General features: G+C 34.2%; 2 protein-coding genes across 2 annotated transcripts in view; one reads left to right on the top strand and one right to left on the bottom strand.

The window, feature by feature from the left end:
• The window catches only part of LOC106875741 (phosphoacetylglucosamine mutase), a 92,264-nt gene that overhangs the window by 8,303 nt on the left and 71,215 nt on the right, over positions 1 to 12,746 (top strand). The window contains exons 2-4 of the mRNA XM_089347131.1: positions 9,526 to 9,596; positions 10,432 to 10,561; positions 10,819 to 10,914. Coding sequence (XP_089203257.1) covers positions 9,526 to 9,596; positions 10,432 to 10,561; positions 10,819 to 10,914 — 297 coding nt within the window. The remainder of the gene's footprint in view (positions 1 to 9,525; positions 9,597 to 10,431; positions 10,562 to 10,818; positions 10,915 to 12,746) is intronic.
• LOC106875813 (E3 ubiquitin-protein ligase TM129) overlaps positions 1 to 12,746 on the bottom strand; it is a 62,667-nt gene that overhangs the window by 31,270 nt on the left and 18,651 nt on the right. The gene's annotated exons all lie outside the window — the stretch shown is intronic.

Here is a 12,746-nt window from a genome sequence, read left to right as displayed (position 1 = left end):
AACCCAATATACTTATTATCCTTAGACCTTAGACCTTATAGCCTCTGAATTCAATACTGACATTACTTCATGATTTTTGTATAAACTAACTACATTTCAATGTTAAATCTCTTAACGAGGACATTTCATTTTATTGTTGTTAACATACCTCTTATTGTTAAAATATTGTTTAAACTAATATTGATGTCTGTAAAACAATACTGATGCTCTATTCAGACTAAAGAAAAAGCCGTTTGACCTATATACCTAGGGTTTAATTCCTCAACATTTTGATAGTAGTAAAAAAAACCCAACCTAAAGAGTGTTGCCACTCTGACCAGAGAAACCTTTATAACCATATCCTTTATATCCATGTCCATGCATAATGCTTACACCTTCCCTTTTCCTTAGAAGTGATTGTTCCTTATACTTTTACTACTAGATAAGAGACAATAAAATCAGAGACAGTTAGAATTTTTGCCTAGAACCAATTACTAGCCTGATAGACTTGGCTATGTCAAGATGGATTTTTATGTATTCTTCCTCCCACTTGGATTGAAATGTTGCCACAATTATAATATGTCTATTCTACTGTAATTTTCTGCATTTTTGTGCAGCTGAAGATTGCTCTACATATTGCATTTAATGTAATGCTCGCATTACTTAAATAAATGGAGTAGCATGAAACGTGCATACTGCAACCATCTTTAAAATCTGTGTTACTTATTTTGATTTTTTGATCACCTAGTTTTTAGAATGGTTTTTATATAATACCATTCCATACTATATTCTGGTGCCTAAACATAAGTACCATATTCAATTTTTGAATCTAAATTTAAACCTATATATATATATATATATATATATATATATATATATATATATATATATATATATATATATATATATATAGACGGTTTAGATATAGATTCAAGGTTGAATATGGTACTTATGCGTAGGCACCCGAATATCGTATCCCATAAGGATAGGTGATCAAAATCAAAAAAGATTGCTCTTCATGTTGCATTTAATGTAATGCTTGCATTACTTAAATAAATTGGAGTAGCATGAAACGTGCGTACTGCAATCACCTTTGAAATCCGTGTTGCTTATTTTTTGATATATATATATATATATATATATATATATATATATATATATATATCATCATCATCATCGTCGTTTAACGTCCGCTTTCCATGCTAGCATGGGTTGGACGACTTGACTGAGGACTGGTGAAGCCGGATGGCAACACCAGGCTCCAATCTAAATTGGAGCCTGGTGTTGCCATCCGGTATATACATATATATATGTATATGTGTGTGTGTGTGTGTATCAGTATGCATGTATATGTGTGTGTTTGTGTATGTGTATTTATGTATGCATGTACGCTCTTACACATTGATTGGTATGTGTTGTCCAACCCACTATCCGGCAGCGTCCAATTCTCTAACGGTTTTTTTCAAATGAATCAAGTCATAACCTTATCCATCTATTGTTTTCATAATCGATCATAATGTCTTACGTTTAAGATGATTCCCATGCTTTCCCTGATGAGAAGGTTACAATTTTAATATCAAAGATCCCTATGGATCACACAGGTTGTAATCCTTTGAAACATATGTAGGAATAAAGTATGCAATTATAACATGCGTTTTCTCCAATCCTTAAATTCTTATATATATATATATATATATATATATGTGTGTGTGTGTTCATATAATGATATCTACCAAATGTATTGGTAAGATAAAACATGTAATCGTTACCAAAATATTAAAAATTCGTCCATAAAGGTCTATAGTAAACTCCTTATGAATCGATCTCCTTGGTTATATATCAAAAATTTAAATAAGAGCTTTGACGCTAAATCCATATATATTAAAGTTTATTACCTATGTATACATTTCTGTATAAGGTCAGATTCAACTCTTAATTCAAGTTAAATAAGTAAATTTCCTTACACATCCTCAGGGTAAAAAGTAAACACCAGAAAAGATTTATAATCTCTAAGGTTGATCCATATTCAAAATTCCTCCTGAATAATAGTCCGTCTAAGGGAGAAAACCCTAATAATATTATTAATTATAAACAATCAAGTAATACAAATTATTGAACACTGGTAATAAATTCTAAACTAATGGAAATCTATATTATATTATCTCTAGAAACTTTAGTAAATAAATACAAATATACAATTAGATTAATGTGTCCATCTGTTTTAATTTAATTTAATTCTATGTATTTATGCAGCTGAAGATTGCTCTGCATTTAAATTGATGTAATGGTTGCATTTTTCAATTAAATGGAGTTGCTTGAGACAATTGTACTGCATTACCTCTTGCTTATTATATATATATATATATAAATATATAAAATACACTGCTTTATTTTGAGATTGTTAGTGTTAATACTTGTAAATAAAATACAGACTGGAGTTGTTGTGCTCCAAGTGAGCTATATTCCACTTAATAATCTCAATGGGGGCAATGCAAGTGGAAACTAGAGGAACATAATTAATAACCACACTCAAAATCAAATATATGCATATATTCTTCTACATTCATAAAACGGATATAAAAATTCCAAATATATAAATATTAAAATACATATGAATAGATAAATATCGATGTGATACATAAAACACAGTGAATTTTACATTGGTGTAATAAAAATTTGAGATGAGATTGGAGCCTGGTGTTGCCTCCTGGTCCACCAGTCCTCAGTCAAATCGTCCAACCCATGCTAGCATAGAAAGCAGACATTAAACGACGATTATGATGATGATGTAAAACATTAAAAGGACATACTAAAATACCACGAAAATAATACAAAAATTTTAAAATTCTAACTACAGGCCATTTCAGAGACGTGCGAAGTAATATATATTTCATATTTTTAAAACTGACATTCCCCTCATCAGGATGTTTTCACACAATACAGAAAAAGCAAATACAGAAATACAATTATACAATTACATACCAGCCAGCTGAAAAATGATTTTTTATTACCTATACAGGCGTACATAGAGGGGACAACACAATATGATTTGGGGGTCATATACAATGGATGATATAAAAATTTATAATGACAAAGTGAAAAGAAAATGAATGGGACACAAAAGACAATAACATACAATAAAAGACAATATGGGGTTTAAAAAGACAGGTATGCTCCGACCCCACGAGCCCTGTCTTCTCAACTGACACCTTTGGTAGTCCTTACGACGTGCTCACACAGGGCCTTTCACTCCCAGCATCCGTGCTACACGCGTCCATCTTTTTTTGAACATATACTCTGACAGACACCTCCTTTTCAGCCCCACCTTCCTTTTCAGGTGAAACATGAAAATATTCACCAAAGCGAGACCAGAGACAAAGCTGTCTGTCACAGTACCTTTCATTCTTGACTTCCATATCACCTCTTTTGCAATTGCTACTACTACGAGAAAACAATTCTTACCTTCTTCTGTAAGGAAATCCGGTGGGTTAATTTTTAGGATTGACTCAGACGATAGCTGTACACTTCTTCCATCTGACAACAGATATTCTGTGTAAGTCCACACTTCTGATATACTCGGACACTGAACAATAGCGTGCAGGACTGTTTCCACGTCCCGCCCACATCTTGGACAGGCCAACGGTCCAAGGCGGCCATGTCTGGTGAGCTTATCCTGAACAGGTAGGGCTCCTCGGTAACACTGCCAGGTCAAAGACTTTTGGAAGTTATCCAGTGTCTTGGCCTGAATGTTCTTTGGAACAGGCTGTCTAACTGATTGTCATCGAGACCCAGGGTCCTTCCCAGGGCATCATCATTACGGTATCTTATTTCATTCCTGTTTATTGAAGCGATAATAGACCTGAGATTGGGAGTGACCGAATAAGCTAGCTTTATTGATGATTTATTGCATATTGAGTAATATTTATGATGTTTTGGGAAGTTTTCTTTCAATAATTTAAAGAATAATCTTGGTAGACCTTTCATTCTAACTGAAAAGGGTGAGCGAACCAAATGACTTGACAATTCCTAGATTTTTTATTAAAAGTGGGCTTACAATATGTTGTTTGACTTAGTTTGCCATATGTAAAGCTATTCACATTTTTATTTTCATACTTATTTCCACCTTCATTTGGCATAGACCTAACTTTATAATTCTGTTCATATTTATAATTCTTATTACTACCATCTCTACATCTGTTATTATCCTTATCATCCATGGTGTCCACATCAGTTTTATTTTTATTATTATTACTTTCATTTTCAACTTTACCTCCTTTATTCCTATCATTGTTAAACTTCATTTTATCAGCACAAATATTGGTCCTTATCAACTTAATGTGAGCTTCTAGGGGATCGAATAGAGAGTTTTGCTATCCGAGATCTGTTTCTTATGATCAATGATGCTGGCCAGTTTTGTTTTTAATTTTGTATTGTGTATATATTTAATATTATTAGTAAACCCGCTTAATTTTAAAGCATAATTATAAATAGGGGCATATTGATTAAAAATGTTTTCATTAGCTGATAGGTTTGAGACTAATGGATATTGCAGTTACAATGCTATTGATGGTTGATTTAGAATGATTGGAGGATACATTGATGTATTAGAAAGTTTGATTTGGTTTTCAAAAAGGGTAGTATAGGTTAGTATTAAGATCAAGAGTGATGTCCCCAAAATTTGTTACTGTAGGATTATTCTCGTATACACTGTTCAGATTGTAAAAGTCCTTCAAAAACTCCCTTAGCTCTTTCTTCAATCTCTCAATCTGAAGATTCGAATGATTAGAGACAATAAACAATGCAATAAATATATATATACATATATATTTACTTAAATAATATATATATCATCATCATCATCATCGTTTAACGTTCGCCTTCCATGCTAGCATGGGTTGGACGATTTGACTGAGGACTGGCAAACCAGAAGGCTACACCAGGCTCCAATCTGATCTGGCAGAGTTTCTACAGCTGGATGCCCTTCCTAATGCCAACCACTCCGATATATATATACTTATATATATATATATATATATATATATATATATATATATATATATATATGAAAGAAGGTTTGAAAATGCAATTTTAAAGATGTTTATTCACTTTAGCGGTTTCACTTTTTTAGAAAAAGATTGTCAAAAGTAAAATATAAAGTATTAAAATACATATATATATACATTCTCTGATAATAATAAGAAAATGTTAAAAACAGTTTAACTATTAAAATACATATATAAAATTACATATATATATATTCTTTGATAATAATAGAAAATGTTTAAAAAACAGTTTAAGTATTGAAATACATATATACATTCTTTGATAATAATAGGAAGAATATGTTTAAAAGCTTTGTATAAGCTTTGTAGTGTTAAAAACTGGTTATCACAAAAATATTAAAATACAAATATACATTCTCTGATAATGATAAGAAAATGTTAAAAACAGTTTAAGTATTAAAATACATATATTTAAGGATTTACAAAATATTGGAGAGGAACTGACCCATCTTTTTGACGTTTTCGCTCTTGTGTGTAAGCTAGGGAATTGTGGGCCATTTTTGATTGGTCCCAAAGTTTATTGTAGCGTGTGTGTATGTGTGCACGTTTGTGTGTGTGTGTGATTAATATTTGTTAGGGTGTTGTGTGTGTGTATGTGTTTGTTCGCATGTGTGTATGTGTGCATCTGTGAGTGTGTGTATATGTGTGTTTGTGTTTTTTGTGTTGGTGGGGATGTTCTGTGTGTGTATGTGAGAGTGTGTGTGTGTCTCTGTCTGAGTATGTATGTGTTGTTTTAATTGTCCGTGTGGTGTGTGTGTGTGTGAGCAACCATATGTATGTGTGAGGGTGCATATGTATGTGTGCGTGTGTATGTTTGTGTGCTTTGTGTTGATGGGGGTGTTATGTGTGGGAGTGTGTGTGTATGCGGGTATGTGTGTGTCTCTGAGAATGTGCGTGTTGTTTTAAAAACCCTTGTGGTGTGTGTGAGCAACCGTATGTGTGTGAGGGAGCATATGTATGTGTACGTATGTATGTGTGCGTGTGTATGTTTGTGTTTTGTGTTGGTGGGGATGTTATGTGTGTGTACATGAGTGTGTGTGTGTCTCTGAGTATGTTTGTATTGTTTGAATTGTCCTTGTGGTGTGTGTGTGTGTGTGTGAGTGAGCAACCGTATGTGTGTGTGTGGGGGTGCATATGTATGTGTGTGTGGGTATGTGTGGGTGTGTATGTGTGTTGTATTCATTAGGTGTCCTTGTGTGTTGCGTTTATCTGTGTGGTGTGTATGTGTCTGCACGTGCGTTTTGTCTATGTTGGTACTGAGTATGCGTTTGTGTGTGTGTGTGTGTGTATGTGGGTATGGTTTATGTAGTTTCCGTGTGTGTGTGTGTGCACGCTGTAATTGTGAGTGATTAGGTTTCTTTGTATTGTTAGTGCAGTATGTGTGTGTATACGTGTGGGTGTGTGACTGTGTCTATGTGTCTTGCATTTATCGGGCAGGTGTGTCATTGTGTGTGTGCATGCTTATGTGTTTGTGAGGGTTTGTTGTGGTTGTTAGGATTGCATTGTGTGTGTATGTGTGTGTGTTTTTCTTTTTTTACTGGGGAACGGGCGTTTGGTGTTTGTGTGTGTGTGTGTGTACATATGTGTGCATATATGTGTGTGTGAATGTGATTTGTAATTGTCGGAGTGGTGTGTAGGTGTGTGTATGTACATGTTTACGTATGTGGGTGTTGGTTATGGTTGCTGGAATCGTATTGTGAGTGTATATATGCATATGTTTTTTCTTGGAATGTGTGTAGGTTTGTGCTCTAGTGTGGGGATATTGTGATTGTGTATGTGTTTGTGTTGGAGGTTTGCATTGTATTTGTGTGTGTGTGTGATTTTGTACATCTTTGTGTGTTTGTTTTGGGTGTGCACCTGGGGAGGGGGTTATGTTAGAGTATGTTGAGTTGTGGTCTGTATTTTTGAATAAGATTATTTTCCCTATTTATTCATGTTTGGTCAGTGGTGTTGTCTGGGCATTGGTATAATGGGAAAACTAGGAATTTGGGGAACTTGTTTTGTGCACAGAGATCTAAGTGCCCACTGAGTGGTATCTGTCTTGTGGTGGGACCCCTCAATTGTTGGCGGTGGACTGTCATCCTTTCTCTGAAGGTGAGGCTCGTTTGCCCTATGTAATCTTTGTGGCACCCTTCACACCTTATGGCATAAATTAAATTCTTTGATGTGCAGGTGAAGTCATTTTTTATGACAAAAGTGTGTCCCAACTGAAATTTGTATGTTGTTCCATCAATGAAGTGGATGCAAGTCCTGCAGTTGGAACGACCACATTTTTTGGGTGGTGGGCTTGTGTTGGGTAATTTTGCATTGGTGAGTAGCTTTTTTAGGGATTTGGGTTGTCTTTTGCTTTTTATTATTTTATGGGTTGCGAGTACTTTTTTTAGACGAGGGTCTTGATTCAGTAGTGGGATGTTCTCGTATATAATTGTGTAAGCTTCTGCATTTCTTGGATTGTGTGTTGAGAGATATGGGAGACTATTTAATGTGCCGTGTGTGTGTTGTTTCCGTGGGTCTTGGGTTGCAATTGTATTAGCTCATTCTATTCCATTGTCAACTAGTGATGCTGGGTAATGTCTTTCAAGAAGACTTGCCTTTAGTTCTTGAAGTCTTTTATTTTGTGTTCTGCGATTTGAGACAATTGCACAGATTCTTCTCGCTAGGTTGAAGGGAATGTTTGTCTTCGTGTGCTTTGGGTGATTGGAGGTGAACAGAAGGTATTGCTTGGAATCAGTAGGTTTGTAATGGATGTCAGTTTCAATGTTGGCGCCTTTTTTATAATGAGAATGTCAAGAAAAGGAAGTTGGTCTTGACTATATTCCATTGTAAATTGGATATGGTTGTTGACACTGTTGATTAAGTTTTTGAAATCAATCAGTTGGTCGAGTGTGTGGGACCATAGGATGAGGCAATCATCCAAGTGCTGTTTTCAATTCTCCAACAAGTATTTGTGGAAAGACAAGTCATATTTAGTTTTGGATTTTTCATAGGTTTGTAATTCTAAGTAGGCCATCACCAGGTTTGCATATGTAGGGCAACTTTAGTACTCATTGCATTCCCTGATACATGTCTGTAGGTGTTATTATTAAAATTCAAAAAATTGTTCTGGAGAATAAACTTCAGGTCTTCAATGATGAATTCTTTTTTTATTCTTTCTGGGACCTCATTGGGGTATTTTTCTAGCCAGAATTTAATGGCTTCCAGTCCATATTGATGTGGTATCATAGTGTAGAGGTTTATTACATCAAAGGAGACAATGAAAATGTCTTTATTGGTATGTTTGGGGAGATGATTTAGTAGGTCCAGATCATCTCTAACAATACTTGGTATGTGGTTTAGTATTGGTTTCAGGAGGATATCAATAAAGTTGCTTAATCTGTGTGTTTCACAGTTTGGGCCTGCCACAATTGGTCTCAGTTTGAGATCAGTGGGATGTGGTACAGTGATGCAGGTTGAAGTGGACTTTTTGCAAGCTTCGGTAATAATTTTGCTCTTGTGGATTTTTGGAAGCCCATAGAGGATGCTGGTTTTGCAAAATTAAGAGGAATGACCACTAAAGTGGACACCTAATATGCTAAACATAGATGTCAAATTGTCATTACCACATTTTGTATGTAACACAATTTTTAATTTTTGGATTTTTTAAATATGCTAAACTACTGAAGTCCTTGTTCGGTACTGGATCAATCCCAAAATCTAATCAGTTTGCGCCAGTCACAAGGCTAAACATCCCTGAAAGTTTCATCCGAATCCATCTAGTGGTTCTTGAAATATCTTGTCCATGGACAAACAAACAAACAAACATAACTGAAAGTAATACTTCTGCCTTCGCTAAGAAGGAGGTAATAATGATGATGATGATGATGATGACTTAGATACAAGGTCAAGAGGTTTTAAGAGAGGGGATCATTTGATACCATTAACCCCAAGTAGTCGACTGGTACTTTTTTTATCAACCTTGGAAGGATGAAAGGCAAAGTTAATCTCAGTAGCATTTGAACTGTGAACATAAAGAGCCAAACAAATACTGCAAGGCATCTTTTCTTATGTTCCAACTATTCTGCCATGTCATCACCCTTTCTTCCCTAGACTCAAAGTCTGTGAAAAGATGAGAAGTAAGTTGACTTCGGTAGGATTCTCAGAATCTGAACAACTGGAACAAATACCACAAGGCATTTTGTTTGTTTGTCTAAAAAGTCTGTCAATAATAATCATTTCAAATGTTGGCACAAAATCAGCAATTTTAGTGGGACATGTTTAGTTGATTACATTGACCAAAATGCTCAACTGGTACTTATTTTATCAATCCTGAAAAGATGAAAGGGAAAGTCAACCTTGGTGGAATTTGAATCGAAAATGTAACAAACCAGAAGAAATGCTGTTTAGGCATTTTGTCTGATGCATTAATGGTTCTGCCTTCTTGTTACTTTATATATGTCGAGAAAAATAAAAAGATTTGCTATGACTATGTTTTTTAATTTTTTAGAGCCACTGACTTGTCTCATGTCATGTTTCGAATGGGTATCCTTGCTGTGTTAAGATCTAAGTGCACAAAAGGTAAGAATTGCTGCATTTAGTCTTTTCTAAACCTTGATCTCCCTAAAAACTAGAGCAATATTTAGGTCCAAGTATTGCTCTTTATTTTTTATGCTCAATTATCTAAATGACAAATAGATATGATTGGTTCAATGCTTATTGTTTAGGTATGTATGCAGATGACTTGCAAGACATGTATGTCCATGTTCATTAATTTTTACATGGTTACTGTCATGCTCTATGAAGATGCTTGGCAACATAAATGGTTAAGTTTCCTGCAACATTTCAAGAACCAGCATGTTTTTTTACATAGAATATCTCTCATTAAATACACAATTTAAATAATTTAACCAAGGATTTTTTCATATATTTGTTTGTATTGTGTTACATTTTAAATATATTTATTAATGGTTTATTTAATCAAGGGCTGTGTCTGGCAAAGACAGTGGAGTACTATCGTTACAATATTTAGTTTCATCTCTCTGAGTTTTAAGTTAAAATCCTATTAATTTAGGTATTTATCTTTTTGCTGTTAATAAAATAACCAAAACATGTACTAGGATCAGTTCATTTGATTTTACCTCCTCTCTTAGAGAAATGATAATAAAATCAATAGTTACTTAATCTATTTAATTGTTTTCCAGCAATTATTGTTACATTGTCCATCAATGCTTCTACATTTATCTTTAGTTAATTAAAGGAATATGTTTTTTCTCTTAAAACGTCACAACTTTTTCATCTATTATCTGCATGTAATTTCATTACTGCTGTCTAAAATAATATCATGCATAGAAGTCTAATCAATTCTCACATTTTATAAAACAATATCTGCATTCTGTGTTGCTTTGTATTCCAGCCACAATTGGAGCAATGATAACTGCTTCACATAACCCTGTTGAAGACAATGGCATTAAAATTGTGGATCCTATGGGAGATATGTTAGCAGCAAGTTGGGAAAAATATGCAGTAGAATTGGCAAATGTTTCGTAAGTTCAATGTTTTTCAAAATTAAAATTTTAAAAAAATTTTCTGTTTTAATTTTTTATTAGCCATATTGTAATTGTGTAATAATTCATTGTATTCATCTCCTTATTTTGATTTATATTTTTTTGTTGGGGTCATCTGCTTGAAAGATGGTTGTTATAAGGCAATGGTGTTTTTACACCATTGCCTTTTGACGTCAAATATATTCCTATTGATGTATTATTAACCTGAATCTGATTATTTATTGATTTATTTTCAGAGATTCTAAAATAGATTCTGTAATGATGAAAATTATTAAGTCTGAAGATATTGATATGAATGTGAAGGGTTCTGTGTTTCTTGCCAAAGATACAAGGTAAGTTTTAGGGAGTATTTCTTCTCTGAACAGTTTACAATTGAAATATGTGCAGCATGTTCAAGTGAAATTTGACGATTTTTATGACTCCTTTTTTCAGGAACAGCTTGATATATCAATGAACAGTTAATGGCATTGGAGAGCATAGAGATTAGAGTCGAGAAAAAGTTAGCTGACATGGAGAACAAGAAGCCATTTGAATATTGGAAGAGAGTTACCTGTATCATGATGATTCATGCCAGGTATCAAAGTGCCAACATCATGACTGCTACTCAATGATCTGCTAACACTGTAAAGGCTATAAGACATGACATGGACAGCTGCAATGGAGACTACAAAGTTGTGGCTAATAGGAAGGGACACAGCAGGTGTTCATACACCAAGAATCATGCCCACATCTTTGAACAGAGCCTTAGGCTCAGTTCAGATGACTTTGTGAAACTGCTGGAAACTGTAGTCAATCCCTAGCTGGAGAGAGTTGTTGCTGGAAGGCCATATGTGCAGTAGCAGGATTCATTTCCTTGTCATACCTCCAAAAGAGTCATAAGTGGTTGTAAGAGAATTTCTTCGACTTCACCTATCTCAGTTTCTGGCCTTCTTATTCTCCCAATTGTAATCCCATGGATTACGATGTATGAGGCACAGTTAAGAAAGACATCAACCACTCTGCATGCAACACTAAGGCTGAGCTGGTGACCAAGATCAAGGAGGTGTTTGAAGATCTTCTCAGGGACACAGAGAGGAATACATGTGCCAGGTTCTGGAGCCATCTTAAGACCATGGTGGAAGCTGAGTGTGACTACTTTGAGTAAATTATCTTCTAGCCAGAATCTAGTTGATATTTTTTAATTTTTTTAAATACTTTTATTTTTGGATGAGATACTAGGATTTGTTTTCTTTTTATGTGAACTGTCAAATTTATCTCAAGCATCCTATATTTTCATTTCTAAGCAAGCTTTTCTTTAATTAATTTTTGTTATGTTTAAAAGGGTTTGATTGTTTTGTGATTAAGATGCTGACTATCAAGACATTGGTCATGAATTCAAACTGTACTGTAGGTATTGTGCTTTAACTTAACAGAAACCTATTAAAAATTAAATCTATGCCTACTCTACAGTAAAATGGCTTGTTTCATGAATATTTAGCATGTAAACAAAATTCCTTATTTTATTCTTTCATAAAGGATTATTTGTGAACAAGTTTTGTTGGGTTTGAACTATAAAACCAACACCATAAAGGAAAATAAAGTATTTGTCTATTTTATTCATAATCTATGTACTTTCTGTTGCTTTGTGAGTTGAAAAGGAAGACAAAAGAAGTTGTTCATAAACCAGATTTGCATGTTGCTCTGAAGTTGTTTGAATAGCATAAGGGCATATATATCTTACTTACTAAATCTAGAAAGAAATGAAGTGAGCATGCTCTTCTGATTGTGTAATACTAGTGTGAATGGATGACAGAACACAAATGAACTGAGAGGAAAATTGATCATAAGTGGAATCAGATGTGGTGTGCAAGAGAGAAGACTGCACATGGAAGAGAACAGCTATATAATGAAGTGTCAAGTATTCAAGAAGAATGGAACTCATGGAAGAAGAAGATCTAAGAACACTTAGCATGGAGTGGTGAAGACAGATCTAAATTTGTGGCGTTTTGCTGAAGAGATGGCAAAGGACTGCATTGGTTGATAGCACACTTCGAGAGGGAAGACCTGCTTGCCTGTTCAGGCATGGCATATGCACACACACCAGTATATATCATTAGGTATATGTGTATGTGTGTGTGCACTTACATATGTGCATATATATATATATATATATATATATATATAT

Source organism: Octopus bimaculoides, chromosome 2 (genome assembly GCF_046866305.1).
Source record: "Octopus bimaculoides isolate indiv1 chromosome 2, ASM4686630v1, whole genome shotgun sequence".
Taxonomy (NCBI): domain Eukaryota; kingdom Metazoa; phylum Mollusca; class Cephalopoda; order Octopoda; family Octopodidae; genus Octopus; species Octopus bimaculoides.
This window is presented reverse-complemented; position numbering and strand designations above follow the sequence as displayed.